We start from the raw sequence: 21196 nt of genomic DNA, 5'->3' as shown, positions 1-21196 counted from the left end.
TGGGATTTTTCAAGATGTAAGATTGATGTATCCACTTTAAAAATCGAAATCGCGATTCATGATACAGGGGGTGGAAAAATCGCTTTCAAAGTTAGGGATGACAAAATCGTGAAAAATCAATTTTTTTCAAATTAGAACTCCATTTTTTATGGCAGATATTGAATCTACGTTAAAAAATAATGTGAGTGAATGCTTTTGATACTTGGAGATTTCAATTTGTCTTCCACTACATGGGAGTTAAGTGATGATGGTTCTTATCTTGAACCTATAAATGTAGAAGCAAAATACTTTAATATTGTCGATACCTTTTCCCTTTGTGAACTTTTGCACTTTAATAGCATTCCAAATTCAATGGCAAAAACTCTGGACTTGGTCCTATCCATTGTTTGTAAAATTAAGAACTTAGAACGTTGTGATGGCCCTTTGGTGCCCGAGGATAAATATCATCCAGCATTGGAATTTATATTCGATGCTTATCGCTGCGAACCTTTTACTGTAAAAGAACGAATTTTTTTCAATTTCAAAAAGGCTGATTATGATTCGATTAATTCTTCAATCGCTGGAATTGAATGGTCTGATTTGTTAATCAATGAGGATGTAAATGAAGATGTAGATATTTTCTATGAGATATTGTACGATTTAGTTAATATTCATGTTCCTAAAATTAAGAAGTCCAAGAAATTTCCAATTTACTATTCTGCAAAAACGAACAAAACAATAAGACTGAAAAATAGAATTCATAAAAAATGGAAAATATATAAAAATTTAAATGATTATTTGAACTTCAAAATACTCCGTAACAAATCTAAAAGACTAATTTCAGCTGATTTCAACAAATACATAACCACTGTGGAATCTGATATTGTAAATGATCCAAGCAAGTTGTTCACGTACTGCTCAGTCAAGAATAAACATGAAGCTCTACCTAATACGCTGTCATATAATAATTGTACAGGTAAAACCGGACTGGAGATTAGTAATCTTTTCTCTGAGTATTTCGCTAGCACTTATATACCGCTAAAAGATCAAAAAAATGTTGATAATACAACGTTTGAGAACTATACACACACTTCACAGAAGGCTCTATCCTATATTCAGTTCTCTGAATCTGAAGTAGAAAAGGCACTGAGAATGTTGAATAAGAGGAAGGGCGCTGGCCCTGACATGTTGAATTCTTTTTTCGTGCAATCCTGTAGTTTTTCCCTCAGAACACCTTTGACTTTAATTTATAATAAATCACTAAGAACAGGGGTTTTTCCCACGTTACGGAAGGTGGCATGCGTCGTTCCAGTCTTCAAAAATGGTGACAAAACAGTTATTAATAACTACCGACCTATAAGCAAGCTCTCGGTTTTTGAGAAGATTTTTGAATCGCTTGTCTTTCCACGGTTACATTATGTAGTAAAAGATCAAATTATAAGTGAACAACATGGTTTTGTTGAAGGGAGATCTGTGGAAACCAATTTAACTAGTTTGGTCGAGTACTTGCATGATTGCTTGGGGAGGGGTTCACAAGTCGATGTAGTTTATACGGATTTCACCAAGGCATTTGACAGGGTCTGCCGAGATTTGCTACTTAACAAACTTGATAAAATTGGTGTTTTGGGAGTCATGATGTCATGGTTCAAATCTTATCTAACAAATAGGCAGCAATACGTTGAAATTGGTGGTTATTGCTCCGACAGCATTTTTGTATCATCTGGTGTACCTCAGGGTTCACATTTAGGCCCATTGTTATTTTTAATTTATACAGGGGTCAGCATAAGTCAGGCAACCAATTTGCATCAGGCAAATTTGCATTAAGATAAATAAATGCAGCGTCAAAATATATTTATTAAAAAATAATACAAAAGGTATTCGAAAAAGGGTTACTGTAAGTGTACTCCCGCACACATAACGCGTAGTGCGGCGGAGCTCCATCCTGCATGAAATGGCGGATGTCGAAATTTCGAGAGCGTTGCCTGACTTATGCCGACCCCTGTATAAATGACATTATTGAATGCTTCAAAAAGTGCAAATTTTTGTTGTTTGCAGATGATTTGAAAATTTTTAGAATTGTAAGTTCTTTGAGAGATTGTTTAGAATTGCAAGAGGAATTGGAGATTTTCGCTGCTTATTGTAGAGCTAATGGCCTGTACATTAATCACCTGAAATGCTCAGTTATGACCTTTTCGCGTAGTCAGAGAGCACTGCAGTACTCTTACACGTTGAACAACATTAAATTATCTAGAGTCACCAGTATCAGAGATCTTGGTGTAATCTTTGATGCTGAACTCTCTTTTGATAACCACATAGATTCCCTTATAGCTTCTTTTAACCGTATGCTTGGATTCATAATGAGACATTGTAAACCTTTCAAAAATCAGTTGGCCTTGAAGATATTGTACTTTTCGCTTGTTAATAGTAGGTTAAATTTCGCTTCAATTGTATGGAACCCATTTTACATAACGTATATAAATAGAATTGAATCAGTTCAAAAGAAGTTTCTCAAATTTTTAAGTTTCAAATGTAACTTTTATTTAAAGCCCAGAGATCCAAATAACTATGAATTGAGGCTCAAACATTTCAATTTCAACAGCCTTGAAAATAATAGGAAAATAAATGACATTCTTTTTGTACATAAACTTGTCACTAACAAATTGAGCTGTGATAGCCTGGAGGGTATTAACTTTTATGCTCCTTATAGACACCTAAGGCATAAGGATCTTTTTTTTGTTCCTTTAAGGAGAACCAACAGTGCCATGAATTCACCCCTATGAAGGGCTATGGCAACGGTGAATAGTTGCCCGATTGATTTTGATTTGTTCGCTGATAGTACTGCTAAAATTAAGAAATCACTTAAAAGAGGTTTGCTTTCGTGAATTTAGGTAGTTTAAATTGTTTTTTTCTTTAGGTATTAAGATGTAATATTTTGTTATGTTTTAAGGTTAGCACTTGAATGAATTATCTGTGAATACTTCTTATGGGATTTATCCTGTTTGTATTCCTTTCACTAATAAATAAATATATAAATAAATCACACCCTTGCCCTAAAATGGATATTTTCTGAGTTATTCACAAAAAACTGTTTTTCGTCATGAATTTTCAGCTATTTCTTTTCCCTTCTTTTCAAAAGATGAAATTTTCAGGAACTGTTATTTGAACCATGCTGTAGATTTTTCACCCCTTCTTGAAACCGACTTCAAGTGTTTAAAAACCAAATTGAGTTTCAAAACTATGAATCTAAAAATCTAAACAAACCTGAACGCATTTCTGACTCGTTCTATGCAGTCCTCTTTATCAGTCAGGGGACTTGAGTAGACAATATTTTTTATCCTACCCCAAACATAATAGTCTAAAGGAGTTATAAATCAGGAGAACGTGGTGGCCAAAGATGTGGACCATTGTTCGCCAACCATCGATCTTCAAATAGCCTCTAGAGGATATTTGACACATTGAGTGAATTGTGTGGAGGCGCGCCATCTTGTTGATACCATAAGTCATTATGGTTCTGTACTAGCGGCTCAATTATTTGAGTAAATATGTCAGAATATCTATCTCTTAAGGGAGAACATTCTTTAAATAATGCAAACATGTGTAGTGTTTTATCTTACCAGTAAAAGTCCCATCACAAATGTGAACATCGAGAATTGCATTATTTTTGATGGCGCAAAAAAACATTGAAACTCCAGGTCTCTCGAAAGTTCCATTGTCTGAAGTGGTGGTTGTTCTCTTCATCCCAATAATGACTGTTATGCCTATTGAAAGAACCATTCTTTGTGAATTTAGATTCATCTGTCCAAATTATACAATCCAAAAAGTTTTCATTCTCTTGAAATCGAATCATCATAGCTTCGCAAAACTCTGTTCTCCTGACGAAATCAGTTTCCTTCAAATGCTGTACCCTATTGAATTTATATGGGTGCATTTTATGTTTTTTTAATATTCTCCAAACACTCGATTGAGATAATCCCAGATCAATCTCGGCATCTTTGAGAGAATTTTGAGGATTCACACGAAAATATGCAAGAACTGTAATTTCGTTGTTCTCATCTTCTACTACACTTTTTTTCTATGTGTGTAGTTTTCTTAACGAAAGATCCGACATTTCTCAAGTTTGTCATGGTTCTGTTAATGGTATCTCTAGTTGGTCTACCTAGGAGGAAACCTCTCAATGAACAGTCGAATCGTTCTATCTACAACTTTATTACATTCTCCATGAAATAGAATGAGATTTAAATAATCTTCATTGGTAAAATTAGGCATAGTGATCGATTTTATAACTTAATACGAATTATCACCAAATTAATAGTGAACACAAAATGCTACTGAATAAAGAGGAATTTGGCAGATGTAATTAATGATATCTATCATTAAAAAAAAAAGAATGTAAAACATGGTAATTATCATTGTTGAATATAAATGCATTAATATTATTTTCTTTTTCCAGAATTTTTGCTTTGAATTTAATTAATCCTTCAGTTTTACTCCTTCCACTTATTATTTTTATTGTGTTATGAAAATTTTCCTTTTTGTTATTCTTCACCTGTACCAATTTGGAATTTATCACTGTTATACTAGAAACTGGGTCATAAATACCTTCAGCTTCCAGTACATCGTTTATTAGTACTTCAACTGAAATTAGTGGAGGGAACTCGAGTTTTTTGGATCATGATTATCCACTTCTACTTCTAGTGGGGCACCTGTATTCACTATTTTTGTTCCGATCTTGCTCGTTTCTTCTTTGTACCAGCAGAGACTTCGAGGATGGTATCTATTATTTTTACCTTTATTCTCACAAATTCTGCAAGGTTGATAAAAAATTTTCAATGCGATTCTTGTTTATTGCTTTTATTTATAGGGTCAACATTCCTATTACTGTCGTACTTCTTCTTTTCAACTATATTTCCATGACCTCTTTACCCTCTGTGATATTTACTTTGATAGTGTTTCCACGATATGTAAAACTTTCATTAATTTTTGTGATAATGGATATGAGTGTTAGTTTAAATTTTTTTTCTGTTGGCAACTTGTTTATTTTTTTAGTTCCACTGTTCATGCTTCTTAGTAATTAAATTCTAGTCTATAAGTTACCTTTTCTCATATTAGTTTTAATTCATAGTTTTTGTAGATTTCCTGTTATTGGGCGCTGCCTGTTGGAAATAAATCCTTATTATTATTAAATCCTTATTATAACCCATTGAATAAATCTTCAGAATCTTTCAAATTTTGTCTATCTATTTTCTCTCTCACATATATTGGTAATCCAGCCGCGATCAAGTTTATTAATGTTATATTGTCTATATTTTTATTTGTTTCATGTAATTATCTTTTTTTTTAAAGCATAATCTAGCAATGATCCATTCAAATATTTAAAATTTATTGCATAGACTATTAAATTCCATCCCTTATCTACGAATGTTTCTGACAAATGTTTTTTATGAATATGGAGTTGTACCAATCTTTGCCTGCATCAACATCTCAATTTTTTCTGAATCTTCTGTGATTTCTAATCTCCTACATTCAGCTCCGTAAGTATCTAGCCTCTGATCAACATTTATTCTTTTTCCATTGAATTTGTCTAAAACAAAATTACCAGCAACGTGGCCCAGATTTCTGTTTATTTTATATTATATATATATATATATATATATATATATATATATATATATATATATATATATATATATATATATATATATATATATATATATATATATATATATATATATATATATATAATGAAAAAATGACACCCCCAAAATGCGAAGTTAGCACCCACATTTTCGAAAATGAAGACAATTTTTTTGCATTCTTTCGTAGCTCGTTAGTAACTATTTGTAACACGAACATTTTCATTTGTACCTCAAAGATAATGCCAGAAAAACACCGCATTCCACTGGGTGCTTACTTACTTATTAGAATATAGTACATCGTTAGTAACTATTCGTAACAAGGTTTGTAACCTAACATATATTGGTAAAATGACACCCTCAAAATGCGAAGTTAGCAAATACACATTTTTAGGAAAATCTCAAGAACACGAAATAAGAATATCTCATTCAGGCAACGTTTCGGATAACTTGAGGAACTCGCATTAGGAATTTCTCATTCATGTCACGTTCGCGATAACTTTAGGAACTCACATTGAGAATTTATTATTCTGGTTATATTCGGGATAACTTCAGAAAGTCGCAATAAGAAATGCTCATTGATGTTAAGTTTGAGACATCTTCTGGTACTCGCAATAAGATGATACCTGGAAAAAGCAATCTGAGGTCTCTGAGATTTCTCCTGCGTACACCAGTGAGAATGTCGCTTAGTTAAGGCACATAGAGATCGTCGAGACCTCGCAATAGGAGTTCGCATAAGATCCTCATTATAACCTCCCAGAGATCTCGCGGAGAAGTCTGTGTTGCCTGGGTAGGGCTTTTCAACGAGAAATTAATGAAAATAAGGAAGATCTTAAAATATTCAACCTACTCAGTACATTAGCTAACAAAGGATCGGGCAGCCAATTTTATTAGGAAAGAGCTGTGTTCCTCAGTCAACTCTACGAACAAAAAAAGCTGACGATAAACCACCAAATCGTTAAAGTGGACTGCCAAGATAATATCATATCTGCTCTACAAAAAATGGGACAAGGATTATATAGTGTGATAGAAAAGCGTAAGTGCATGGAATGCTCTCACGAAGAAACGTTCACACGAATGTATAAAACCATTCAGCTGACTGAGCCTAAAAACCTCGAAAACACGCTTCTGGAATCACTGCGAGGACAGTTTAATTGCAGAATGTGTTCTGAGGCAATATTAGTGGACAATGAATTCAGCACTCATATTTTCATTGATACGAGTGAAGCCGAAAATGTAAAGTTGGAAAATTTATGAACATCAGTTCATATTACGGGGTTTGGTATGTTACCAGAAATCACATACTAGGACGAGCTTGGGACACTACATTGCTATCTGTCGAAGAAATGATGGAGCGCTGGGGTTATACAATGATATGTCCAAAAAAATGAAAATTGTACCAAAAACAGTGTTACTGGACGTCCACCTACTATTGTATAGTATTTGAAAAATTTTATATTTTACCATGTAAATTTATTTTGAAAATATACTTTCTCTTAAAATATTATTCAATTTATATTCAAAAAACCTAAAATTGATGAGACAGTGAAAGGCTTGGGTATAAAGACGTTTATTTCATTTCTCCTCCTACCTGACAATTCTTCGATCAATATGAATTGGATGTGAGATATGTGGGTATGGATAAAAATGCAAAGTTACTTCGAGCACAAACATTGGGCCCCAGACGAAAATTTCCATGAAAAAAATACTCAAAAGAAACAGAAATTTGTGTCACAAATATGTAGTTACAGAGGAAGTACTCATTTTACGGAAGCAATACACTACTTCAGAATTCTCCAAAATGTGTATATGCTAATTTTGCACTTTAGGGGTGTTGTCAATTGAAGAGTAGTATACTAATGAAAAATTATGTGTGTCGAACATTTAGTAACAGGGTACTAACGAGTTACAAAGGAATGCAAAAAAAATTAATAGTAACTTAGGATGAACTTTTCAACTGTACTTTATTTTTCGTGAAAAATCGAACAGTGGATGGCCTTGAAGTTAGCACCCAGAGAAATGCGGTGTTTTTCTAGCAGTATCTTTGAGGTACAAACGGAAATTTTTGTGTTACAAAACGTTACTAACGAGTTACCAACGAATCCAGAACGAATTTTCTTAATTTTCGAAAAAGTGGGTGTTAACTTCGCATTTTGGAGTTGTCATTTTTCCATCATAGGTTAGGTAACAAACGAAAATTTGTGTGTTACGAGTCGGTACTAACGATGATCTTCCCAACTGTACTTTATTTTTCGCGAAAAATCGAACAGTGGGTGCCCGTGAAGTAATTTTCGAAAATGCGGGTGCTAACTTCACATTTTGGGGGTGTCATTTTCCCATCATAGGTAGGTTAGGTTACAAACGAAAATTTTTGTGTTACAAATAGTTACTAACGAGTTACAAATGCAAAAAAAATTATCTTCATTTTCGGAAATGTGGGTGCTAACTTCACATTTTGAGAGTGTCATTTTTCCGTTATAGGTGAGGTTACAAACAAAAATTTGTATGTTACGAGTTGTTACTAACGATGAACTGCCCAACTGTACTTTATTTTTCGCAAAATTTTCGTCATTTTCGAAAATGTGGGTGCTAACTTCATATTTTGGGGGTGTCATTTTTCCATCATAGGTTAGGTTGCAAACGAAAATTTTTGTGTTACAAATAGTTACTAACGAGTTACAAACGAATGCAAAAAAATTATCTTCATTTTCGAAAATGTGGGTGCTAACTTCACGTTTTGGGGGTGTCATTTTCCCATCATAGGTTAGGTTACAAACGTAAATTTTTGTGTTACAAATAGTTACTAACGATGGACTTCCCAAGTGTATTTTATTTTTCGCGAAAAATCGAACAGTGGGTGCCCGTGAAGTTAGCACCCAGCGGAATGCGGTGTTTTTCTACCAGTATCTTTAAGGTACAAACGAAAATTTTGGTGTTACAAATAGTAACTAACGAGTTACTAACGAATGCAAAAAAAATTTTCTTCATTTTCGAAAAAGTGGGTGCTAACTTCACGGACACGTCCTGCGTATGTGGATAAAATACCTGGACGTAAAAAACTCAGCACAACACTTTTAAAAAAATGCTATCAAGAATGTATTGATGGTGCCCGCAGAAGGGTAAACTCAGATGCGGTTATTTTGTGCGATGGTTGGAAGAATTCATCAAGCAACACCAAGACCGTGGTTACTATGTTGCACTCAACAGATGGTAAAAGCGGTTTTATTGATGCCAGGGATTTAACGACTGAATCAGAAACTGCAGAAAAACTTGCAGAGATAATTATGGAATCTACAACAATTGTCAAAGAAAAATATAACGTTGACGTGTACGCTGTAGTTTCCGATAATGCTAGTGCAATGGTTGAAATGGGTTCTCTAATAAGACATCGTATGTGGCACAGTACATGCAATTGTCACACAGGTAATCTTTTAGCAAAGGACATCCTAGATAAAAAGTTAGTGGACAACGTTGTTCTTGTACTAAAGGAATTCAAACAATCTGATTTTGAAAAGATGATTATATCCAAAGGAGGGCGTATAATTAAGCTTCCTGCCGAGACGCGTTGGTGCTCTTATCGTGATTCATTTAAAAGTCTCATAGAGATCCTGCCTTATATAAAACAAATTCTAGCAGCTACAAGGAAAAAAATTAAGCCTAAAGTAATCGAATTGATATTCAATGACGACTTTATTGATGAAGTCCAAAAAAATTTTGACATACAAAATCCAATTTGCAATCTTATCAATACCTGTCAGAGCGCTGAAATGTCCCTAGTAGATGCTGTGAATCTTTGGCTGACATTGAAGGTACCAGAAATTTTCGTAGAAAAACTGAAAAACAGGCAAGAGATAGCGCTTAACGTGTATGCATTAACAGCGTACTTTCTTCATCCGACATATGATATTTCGAAGCTAACATCTGCTTATACTATAAAAATAAACGCTTTCCTATTCAAACTACTCGACAACAAAGGCATAGAAGAATGGGACAAATTTAACACAAGATCAGGTATGTTGCATAAGTATTCAAAACTATCTTTAGGTTCATTAGAAGCTATATTGAAAAATTGTTGAAATTAAGTACTTAGCACTCCTAATCAGTAGTTCTACTTAAACTTCTTCATTTTACCTTCTTATATTATATTTTTTCAGGCATATTCAAATTCTTTTTCATAAAAAGGCAAACAAGCCTTTAGTATTTTGGAGGATGGCCCAAATGGAATGCCCGGTCCTAGGCAGCTTAGCGCTCAAATTGCTTAAAATTCCTGCCTCTTCTGCTCAACTCGAACGATTGTTCTCTAACTGGGGATACATACACACCCCTCTACGAAATAGATTATCATTCGAACATTCTAAAATGTTGGTACACTTATATTTCACCCTGCAGAGTGACAATATTGAAGAAAATTTGGATCCTGATTCAGCATCCAGTTTAACCAGTGACGTAGAAGATTAAATAAACATTATATTTTATGTTCATAGCTGTGAATGTTAATTTTTTGTTCGTGTTGAATGTTTTTTTCAAAGTTTTATTAAAATATTGATAACGTTTGACTTTGAATGCAGCAATAGCTTTTGTGCTGAACTGCTGTCTACTTTGTTGACATTGTCGACGTCGACACCGTTGTTGACGCGTCAACAATTAATTGTCGACATGACATTCTCGACGTCGCCCAACCCTGTCCACAAGATTGGAAAGAATTATACGATGAACAGATATACAACAGATATTACGTGTGTCATTCACATTTTCCCGAGATTTATCATTTACCAGGAAGTAAAAGAGGTCTCACAGTTGATGCAGTTCCAACAATTGGTGTACCAGGTAAGCCCACAATTTTTAAATACTTAATTGTCCCAATATCTTAATGCACTATTTACTGACGAAATAGTTGAAATTTGAAACCCACCAATAATCTGCTAGAAATTCTTCGAAATTGAGGTGGAGTGTTTATTTTTTGCACGATATATGATAAATTTTATGATTTGATATTTCAACACTTTGTTCTTTTATCAGGTACTAGTACTAGTACAGATCTGCTTACAAATGAGCCAAAGCTTTTTGAAGTGATTTCAGTAGTTAATAAGGAGAAAATAACTTCTGAAGCTGGACCAAGTGGGATAGATAAATCAATACCAGAAGGTTTGTGTTTGTTTCAATCCTTACCCACTTCATTTTACAAAATTTCCAAAATAAATGTTTGAGGCAACGATTAGCTTATGCTAAACAAGTAATTTCGTCTGATGGATTTCAGAGGCTTTCTGAGCATATCTCTGGACCAACTTACAATTTTATTTTATGTCAGTTGAGGAATCAGAGAGTTAAGGTAAATGCAAGAAGATTTACTTTGGACGAGAAAGTACTTGCTCTTGCTTTGTATAACTCTAGTCCAAAGGGGTATCGTTTATTGTGCAGTATGTTTGCTCTCCCATCCCCCAAAACATTGATGAGACTTCTTCAAAAATTACCTTTTGGACCTGGTATCAATCACCATATTTTTGAGCAATTGAAAAAGACAATCAAGAAAATCAAAAATAATCAGGAAAGATTTTGTGCTCTTATTTTTAATGAGTTAGCAATACAAACTCACTTGAGCTATGATAGAGCAAAAGATATTATTATTGGTTTAGAGGATTATGGGGATGAGAGTGCAGCGGTTTTAGCGGACCATGCTAATGTCTTCTTTTTAAAAGGCTTATACAAGCAATTCAAGCAACCGCTTGCCTTTACTTTTAGTAAAGGCCCCATAAAGGCGGTAAAATTGAAGAATTTAATCAAGGAATTGATCGCGGCATGCCACAGCATTGGGTTGGTAGTGCTCGTCACAATTTGTGATCAGGGCACAACCAACCAAACGGCAATAAAATTGCTGATTGAAGAAAGAAAGAAAGTGTGTCTCCAACAAAATATTGAAGATAGGTACCTGGGGTTCCTGGTAGATGATAAAGAAGTTTTACCCCTTTTTGACACCTCTCATCTACTGAAGGGCCTCAGGAACAACTTGCTTAATAAGGAGGCACACTTTCTTATGAACAATGAAAGGAGGATTGCGAAATGGGAACATATTCAACAGTTCTACTATTAGACGGCCCTGGCTCTTGGACTATATCTGGACACATCTGATCCAGATACTAGAATCTGTTATAAGTTGACCGATGCCCATGTGCTTCCTTCGAAAATAAATAAAATGAAGGTGAAAATGTGCACACAGGTCTTCAGTCATACTGTAGGATCTTTGATGAAGCGCATTTCACAATGGGGTAAGTTGGCTAGAGTTTGTAATTGAGAAGTGACAAAGAAGTAGGTGAAGATGTAGTTAAATCATTCATTGATTTTGTATTTTGATTCCTGATCTCGTAATAATTGATCCTGTAGAATTTCATTTATTCTTGTTTTCATAAAAAGTTAAAATCTGACTTAAATAATTCAATATGTCAGCAAAAGTTATGTTTTGTCCAAATATGTTGAATTTCCAAATTTTTAGACAAAAAATTGTCTCAAACAAATAAAATCTGTACAGTATGATTCAAAACTTGAGCACACATTTTTACTCTCGTAGAACCAAAAATTTTTGTACTATTGAAAAGTAGACCTTAGCCTCGACTAATGAAATTTTTTTTTTTTTTAAACGATTAGAATAGAATAGAATAGAAATGAGTTTATTCAAATATTACAATGTTCGTTTGAACTATAAAAAAAACTGTGAGTTATTTATATAACTGTTTACAGTTGTTCAAAATAAATTTCACTCTAACTAAAACAAATTTATAAAATACTAAAATAAAGATCTTGTTCTGTCCCCTTTCCTCGTCACGCCGTTGTATACATATATTTCGTCTTCATCGGATTCACAGTCACATTCGGGAATATCTGTCACAATCGGGTTATTTTCCTTTTTCTTAGTTCATATTTAATTTTTTTTTTAATTATATATAGTTATTCTTTATGTTGAATTGATTATTTTATGTATCATGGATCTATCTTCTGAAGTCAACCAGTTCTTTATTTCCTTCTTGAATTTCTTTATGTTTCTTAGCTCTCTTATTTCCGTAGGCACATTTGGGTACAATCTAGAAGCTAGGTATGTGCAGCTTCTCTGTCCTATTCTTTTTTCTGCCCTCTGTCTTTTATAGTTGACGTTTCTTGTTCTGGTCAGGTAGTTGTGCTCTCTGATGACTAATTTTATCTTCCTCTGTTTAATATTTATTATAATTTTATTTGCATAGATTTGCCTAATATCTAATGCTTTTGATAGTTCGTAAATCTGTCTACTAGGGAATGTGAACTTCTTTCCATAAATTATTTTCAAAATATATTTTTGCAAGACATCTATGCTTCTTTTATGACAATCCAAGACACCTCCCCATCCTATGATTCCATATGAGAGTTGTGATTGCACAAGTGCGTCATAAAGTATTTGGAGATATCTTGTGGATTGGATATTTTTTCGTATTAATCTGAATCTGTATGCAATTCCTCTTAGCTTTCTAGTCAAATAATTCATATGTTGATCCCACTTCAAATGTTGGTCTATATAAACACCAAGATATTTCGTTGAATTAGTATTCACTATTTCCAACCTATCGTCGACTCGAAGGGTGCCCAAATTTGGAAGTCCAACTTTATTAGATGAAAAGGTTAGATATTGGGTCTTCTGTTGGTTTAAGGTGAGTTTACGTTGTTCGAACCATTTCTTTAGCATCCTGAAATCTTTAATTGTTTTCTGTTTCAGATTTTCCCAAGATGTATCTTCGTACATTACTATCATATCGTCGGCAAAACTTATAATTTCTCCAGCAGATTTTTGTTGAAATATATCATTCATTGCTAACGTATCCTCTTTTGAATTTTCAGAAATCCGGGACAACCACAGCCTGCCCCCAGGAGCAGCAGATACAGCAGATCTAATTTTATTCTTGGGCAACCTTTTCGATTCTTTGAATGTGACAAGGAAGTCAAAATCACATGGCAAACCTTACAAACAAGCTGCCACCAAAACATCATGGCACATTGAGTTTTGGCGTTATGCTGTTGAAGTACTGAGCAGCATGACTTTCTTCTGTCCAGTCAAGAATCGTAATGTTGTTGTGCCAAGCATAAAAAAATTTCATTTGTAGTTTGAAGGTATTTATTTATCTAAGTTCCAAATTATTGAATGAAAAGAATTTCAGCTACATTTTAACAGGAGCATTCAATCAGGATTGCCTTGAGAACTTTTTCAGTTACATTCGCTCCCACGGAGTAAGAAATACAAACCCTGATGTTGCACATTTCATAATGTCGTTTAAAACTTTAACTCTCAACAATTTAATGGGAGTACATTCATTTGGTTCTAATTGTCGAAAGGATCTGTCATCCACAGATTGTGTGACAGACTTTTCGTACTCTGGCAGCTCCTTACGGTTGCTCGGGCGCCAGTGGGGCAATCAGTCAAACCCCACGTCTCTCACAGAATCCCCAAAGAATTGGAGAGCCCGGGTAGACTTGAGTATCAGTGGAGAAGGGTATCGATGAAGACTAGGGCGGTAGCGTCTTCTAAGTGTCTGCTTTTCAACAATCTTTAGGCGTCAGAAAGAGTACTTACCTCTTCTAACTAAACTCTTAGATGAAACTGATTTAATAAATAGACTCTCACTGGCAAAATAATTGGCAACAAAAATAAATGTTCAACTATTTATTTCTATTAAAATAAACTGTACACAAAAGAGAATATACAGGTAGACCAAATCGTGGAGGTCAACGGCTGTGTCTGGTCGGCGCAGGACGGCTGGCAAAATTTCACTTCAGGAAAAAGGACGGTTTCGGAAATATACGGAAGTAAGTCAAGTCTCAACTAAACTAAGTGCAAAGAAACATGCACGGTTTCGGAAAAATATACGGAATTAAGTCAAGTCTCAATTAAACTAAGTGCAAAGAAACATGCACGGTTTCGGAAAAATATACGGAAGTAAGTCAAGTTTCAATTAAACTAAGTGCAAAGAAACATGCACGGTTTCGGAAAAATATTTCAACTAAGGCCAGACACAATTGAATGAAAAGTACGAACGGTTTTAAAAATAATAAACGGAATTCAGTCAGGTCAAAATTTAAAAACACCAGTTCACCGGGGTACGCCCTCTATCTCTGTCTCGGTGGTTTGCCTATGATCCGGTGTCCTTCGGTCTCTCTCTCTCTCGGTGACCTCAAGTTGGCTGGCTGTCAAACAGCGGCCACAGAGTCCGGCGGTGAGGGTATTTAACGGTTATGGAATCCCAACTCTATGCTCGGCGAATCTTACCTATAACTATAATTCAAACGGTTGGAAATCGGGATGAAACGGTCAAATATTCAGGAATCGGAAAAATCAGGGGGGCCCAACGTCCTCCTGGGACCCAAATGCCACCCTACGGTAACGGAAAGCTATATACAGCAGGAAATGGTTAGCTCACGGTTTTCAGCCAAGCACAAGTCTAGAGAGAATATCTAATATATAAAATTCTCGTGTCACAGTTTTCGTTGCCATACTCCTCCCAAACGGCTTGACCGATTTTGATGAAATTTTTTGTGCTTATCCGGTATCTATGAGAATCGGCCAACATCTATTTTTCATCCCCCTAAATGTTAGGGGTAGTCCACCCCTAATTTTTTTTTTATTTTTTAGACTAGAAATTACTAGGAAATTATTTATATGGCAAAACAACGTTTGCCGGGTCAGCTAGTTATTCCATAAAGGTGCAATGAAGCGGTAATAATTTCAAATATCACTTGCCTTAGAAATTCCTTTGTCTCGTAAGTACGGTTTCAACTTCTCACACACCTCACTCGTTCAACTCTCAACAACGATTCTCTCTTTTTTTTTTCTTCACCTTCCAGGGCCGCGAAGAAATATCCCCTCTCTACTCGGAAAAACTCTCCCCCCTATGGGAAACTCACCAATCCATTGGATAAAGCAAAATGATACAGTTATTCAATTGGCCCAGAAAAAGACAGAGGCAACGGATGAGAAGGAAAGTAGAAAAAGTTATGAGAACTTTTTCAGAGCAAACAAAAAATGGTAGAACGGAAAGAATTATTAAAATAAATTATTTCTGAAAACATAATAGATACGGTTTTGTAACGGGTTTGGTCGGGAAAAGGATTAATCTCGAGCGCCAGCTATTCTTTCAATCAAGGGAGAAATAGCAAACCCACCCAGGTACCTACTAGTCGGAGACAGAGTTGGGTTTATCTAAGGTGGTAGCGATAACAAGTACTTTAAAACCGAATTTATTACAACAATCTAAATTACAGTGAACTATACAGTTATTTTCAAGTCAAGAAATATATTCAGCTGATGACCAAGTTCAAAAATAAGGAAAACAGAAATGTAATAACTTGTCACGGTGATCAGAAAGTGAAATCAATGAACTAAAGAATATTCAAATCAACTATATTCAGTCAAACTATCAGGTATTAAAGAAAGCAAACAATTAATAGCAGTCACTTTGATTCCTTCTGAGACAATAACGGATGTACGGGGTTTACACAAAATTTACAGCAACCGGGTGTCTCAGAAAGATCCAAGTCTCTGTAATCGGTTAATTTAGCAATGGGTTTGATCCCGAGCACTTCCAGTGATTTTCAGTGTACAGGCCAATCAGAATTTGAAACTATTCAATTAACGGGACGGGGTTGATACAGGTGAAACACAATGCAACAATTTACAGGATAACGGGGTAGTTTATCGTGGTCTCTCCGTGACAACCTTGGGTGTACACGCCAAGCATTACCAGTAGAAAAACTTCGAGACTTCTGCCGATTGGTTTCTGTCACAAGATAGCCAGGCGAGAGAAGTCTGCGGTAAACGGGAAATCTACACGGAACACAACAGGGGTAGTACGGTATAAGTTACTGTGGTCTTTCTGTGGCAACCTTGGGTGTCACACGCCAAGCATTACCAGTAGAAAGACTTCGAGATTTCCGTCGACTGGTCTTGGTTCACCAGAGAACCAGGCGACAGAAGTCTGCGTTAAACAGGGGGATTAACAACAAGGATTAACACAATTAAACAAATAAAAGAATGCAACTTTGAATCACGAAGTATGCGGTATCAAGAAAAGACTTACAGTTTGTTCCGGTACGGTCACACCACCACTTAGCAAAAAAAAATAAAGAAAAGCAAAGGAAAACTTTAATACGAAAACAGACTCAATTAAAGCGGAAATGAATTAAAGAATCACGAAGAAATCAAGAAAAGAATAACTACCGAATCAAGACTGAAAACAGAATCGCAGAATGACTACCGAATGAATAATCATGAATTAATAACGAATGACTACCGAATGAAATAATTATGAATTAATCTTCGTCTGGTGGTGCGGCCCTATTTATTAACTCTCCAACATGTGGACGGTCACGTGATCAAAATTGCACTCAAAATTCGGAATTCTCGAATATTCTCCCCAGAAGAAATATTCTCGGTGGCGGTTATCTCTTTATCGGTAAAAGAAACTGTCGTTATCTGCAATCCACGTTGTTTTATACTGAATTCGGTGTGTTTTTGTGGACGGAAAAACAACGCCGAATGCAGAAAGACACTTTTTCTTTATTTTGAATTCTTACGGCGGATTAAGGATGGAAATTTCAATTATACGGAATTTGAATTTATTAATCAGGATTCTGAAAAATATTTCCAAAATGAAACGGAATAACTATATTGAAACTGAAATTTCCATCAGACGGTGTTGCATTGTTTCAACTGGAAAATTCAGGGAAACGGATATTTAAAACGAGGCTTGATTTTTATTAAAAACAATCAAGTATCGTTACAGTTTTTCCTACTAACATGGACTGACCGGTGGAAAGCTATGAACTAACAATTATCGGTAAGGCTCCCTTCAATCTAACACACAACTATTGTTATCGGTACACCCCCTATGACAGCATTACGGTTTTCTTCAAAAATATTTCGGTTATCAGGCAGTATTATGCAAGTATCGGTGGAAAAATTTAATTTTTTGTGGCGGGGCAAAATCTGATTCGTCACAATTGTTTGGACAATTTACGATCTTTTTTAGAAACTAACAGTTTCCAAAAAGATTGTTCGGAGTAAAATGAAGTACAAATGAGTACAGTTATTCCTAAATTCATCAAACTTAATAGGACAAGACTCTCCAAATGTACAATTGTGTATATGACTGGTGCACTCATAAAAACTATTTTTAAAAATGAGTCTATCAAAAGGTGCGATATTTGTAGGAATAACTTACTCAGTAATAATGAGCTAGTGAAGGATACAGATTTTATTGAACCTGGGACATATGAATCTGGAAATTTAATAAAACCAGGTTCATATGCCCATTTACTTTTCAGTCATTCTTTCAGCTATCTATTTTATTACATCCCAAGAATATGCGAGAGGAAAAATGTTTCAAAAATTTTATTTGATATTTTATCAAAAACTTTCGAATATGCCATTATGAAATGTGCATCACATAATCTCGATAAGATTTTATGTGAAACAATCATCAGATGTATCTTATTTTGGTGGTGCTAGCAAGTTAATAAAATTGCGGGTGGAACTGACACAAAGTTCTCAAGCTTTCTGCGGACCAAACCCAAAAAAGATTTGATTGACCCTTTTAAATTGCAAGCCAAAAATTATTTTGATTCAAGAAGGAAGTATAATAGACGAATGATTACCTGACTACAATGAACATCTGTTGTATAGAGGGTGTTCCTAAATTGGAGTTACGAAAGAAGAGGGGAGATTCCTTAAGTAATTTCAAGAAAATAAGTCATAAACTAACAATGAATTTATTCACCACAGCTTACTGTATTTTTATGATAATTTGGATTTTTCTGAAGGTTTCAAGACAATCATTAAACATTTTTTTCTCAAAATGGGTAGCAGATATGACAAATCATGAAGTTTTGTATAACAACAAAGCTTCTTTTTCAATTTTTCAAATCAACAGAGGTTCACCAAAGTTCTGGAGGAAAAGATGAGATACTATAAGATTAAAACTTGAAAAAATTCTGTATCTCGAAAACGAATCGTTTGCAGTCCCATGTTTATGAATTTTTTTTTCTTGAAATTACTCAAGGAATCTCCTCTATATTGTAAATATTATTCTGCGATTTCAGAGAGAGTTTTGTTGAAAGTTCATAATTAATTGTCCATTCACATTGATGGATTCACTTTTTGGAAAAAAAATGTTTGTTTATTTATATACCTGATAATGTGAAATGTATAACTATTGTATATTTTTCTTGTAAATACTATTCTGAATTAGTGGGAGTTATTTCACTTTGTTGAAAGTTCATGATTGTCCATTCATATTAATTTTTTCACTTTGTGGGAAAACAATGTTTGTTTATTTGTCAATTCATAAATATGTCAGTAAAGATCACTATATGTATATAATATGTAAATAAACATTATTATTATTATTATTATTATTACTATTATTTCCTTTGTAGCACCCATTCCTTTAAAATAATTTAAGGTTTCTTGATCTAAATATTTCGCGGACCCAGTAAGGCGAACATTTTTAAAATTTCGAGCCTTTTCTCGCTACTACAGTCTCCAGTATTGTTGATAATACAGTTTCCTCAAGCTGCTTGTAGTACGGATCGCATCCGCTATAGAAAAGCGCCAAACAATACTTCATCTCATAGAAGGCCAGTGTCCCATCTATTCTCTGTAATACGTGCTGGAATCGTTCGTCCGTTCACGGACGGATACGGACGTCGAGATTTCGCAGCTTTCCGGTCTCAATGGACGACCAGCCTTACTTGACGAAAAAAAATTCCTAAACACGAAACGTGTACAATTGGTGTCTAGTCCTCAAGAGTATTCCTCTTTTAAAATATCGGTACTATCAAGAGACTTCTAAAGAATCAAAGTACCCATTATTTGGCTAGAAAGAATTAGAATCAAAATTTTTCTGTTCCGACTCACGAAGCAGAAAGAACATGAAAAAGCTCAGCAATAACTGCATACCCGATTTCTTACAAGCTTGCTCATTTAAACTTGCAATCCATTGGAAATTAATATCCTATTAAGGTTGGATTCATTTGTAAACAGTGAAAATTGTCTAGCTGTCACCGAGCATTGGAAGTCCTCGGAAGAACTACAGGTCCACGGCATATCGAATTTCAGGTTAATCTCATCTTTTTGTCGGAACAGTGGTCAACATGGTGGTAGTGCTGTGTACTGTAGATCTGATGTGTCTATATCGGCAACTGAAGTCAAGGAGTTTGCTCGTCTCAGCGTTCCTTATTCATTCAATTGCTCTGCGATGAAGGTAAACATTGCCTGTGATACGGATTTCCTGAAACTTTAACTCCCAATCTCTGGAATAAAATCAATTAAAAAAGTGAAATAAACAATTTGCTCCTGCGTAAATTCTTGTACAAATTTGTCAGGAGCAAATAAACTAGAAAAAATTGTTGCCTGACAATGATCTGAAAATAAAGAACTATGAAATTATAATTTTATATTGTAACGTTTCGGTGTTTATATCTTTTGTTTGATATTAATTGTCAATACATAGAAACAGAAACTGCATAGAAACGTTGATGCATTTAATTTTGAAATTACCGGATGACAGTTCCTTCTTCAGCAAATTAATCCAAATTTGATCTATTTCTACCGAAAAATTGGCCAAATTATCATTCTGATCCAACAAAATACACCTAGACTCCTTAATCTTTCGTTTATAATGGTCCAGCTCCGTCTTTAAAATTTTAGTGTTACTACAATTCATCATGTGGTCTCCTGTATTAGAACAAACATGATCTGCGATCACTGATCTATTAATTTCTCTATTTTTAATATCATTTTTATTTTCGCGTTTTCTTATTTCTAAAGATCTAGACGTTCCACCTGTATAAGTTTTACCACAACTACAGGAAATGTTGTCAATTTGATTTTTGTTTTTCGTTCAGAGGTTTAGTTTTTGTTAATATAGATCTTGAATTATTTTGCGTTTTAAAAACAGTTCTTATGTTGAATTTGGAACCCATTCTTCTTAGTTTTTCTTAAAGGCCATCAACATAAGGAATTACGTTCAATAAATTTGGTTGTTGGTTATTACGATTTTGGTTAGTAATTTTTCTCTCTTAATTTAATATTGTTTTTATATAAATATATATAATTACATAATCCTAACCCTTATTAACTTAAATTATACTTTTGTTTGTTTCCTATTTGAATCTACATATAGCCATACAATATTGATATTACGCAATAGTGCACCTGCATCCTTATCTCTTTTAAGATAACCCAATGTTATAAATATCTATTCATTCAGGATGCAAGAGGAGAATTAATTCAGAAGTCAATCAGTTACTTAGCTTGTCTCATTACATAGATTGTTGGCGTTTTACCGTATTTAATATACGTAGAGCTAGTGTGGACTGTATTTTTAGAGATGTTGCGAAAGCAGACACAAGTACAGATTTCAAATCAGTAAGAGACTGAACATAAAATGTCTTACCGACAGCCAATGATGTTGGGGGCTTCCTTGAACTTGCAGGCCGGGAGGGATCCCTCAAATATGACCAGTCACTTTCCATACACTGGACACTGGACAAATTCTGAATGCTTCAATTGAAGC

The 21196-nt window shown here is 34.6% G+C and overlaps 2 protein-coding genes across 2 annotated transcripts in view; both read left to right on the top strand.

Moving 5' to 3' along the window:
* The window catches only part of LOC123322369, a 31576-nt gene extending 21411 nt beyond the window's left edge, over positions 1 to 10165 (top strand). Inside the window, exons 5-7 of the mRNA XM_044910313.1 lie at positions 8612 to 9656; positions 9696 to 9714; positions 9767 to 10165. Of these exons, the coding sequence (XP_044766248.1) occupies positions 8612 to 9656; positions 9696 to 9714; positions 9767 to 10070 (1368 nt within the window). The 3' untranslated portion in view covers positions 10071 to 10165. The remainder of the gene's footprint in view (positions 1 to 8611; positions 9657 to 9695; positions 9715 to 9766) is intronic.
* LOC123322368 lies at positions 10087 to 18330 on the top strand. Its single transcript, XM_044910312.1, has 5 exons — positions 10087 to 10104; positions 10331 to 10439; positions 10632 to 10757; positions 13470 to 13691; positions 17693 to 18330. Exons 1-5 carry the CDS (start codon positions 10087 to 10089, stop codon positions 18127 to 18129), a joined length of 912 nt encoding a protein of 303 aa, XP_044766247.1. The 3' UTR covers positions 18130 to 18330.
* Positions 18331 to 21196: the final 2866 nt, after the last annotated feature.

Source organism: Coccinella septempunctata, chromosome X, assembly GCF_907165205.1.
Source record: "Coccinella septempunctata chromosome X, icCocSept1.1, whole genome shotgun sequence".
Classification (NCBI taxonomy): domain Eukaryota; kingdom Metazoa; phylum Arthropoda; class Insecta; order Coleoptera; family Coccinellidae; genus Coccinella; species Coccinella septempunctata.
This window is presented reverse-complemented; position numbering and strand designations above follow the sequence as displayed.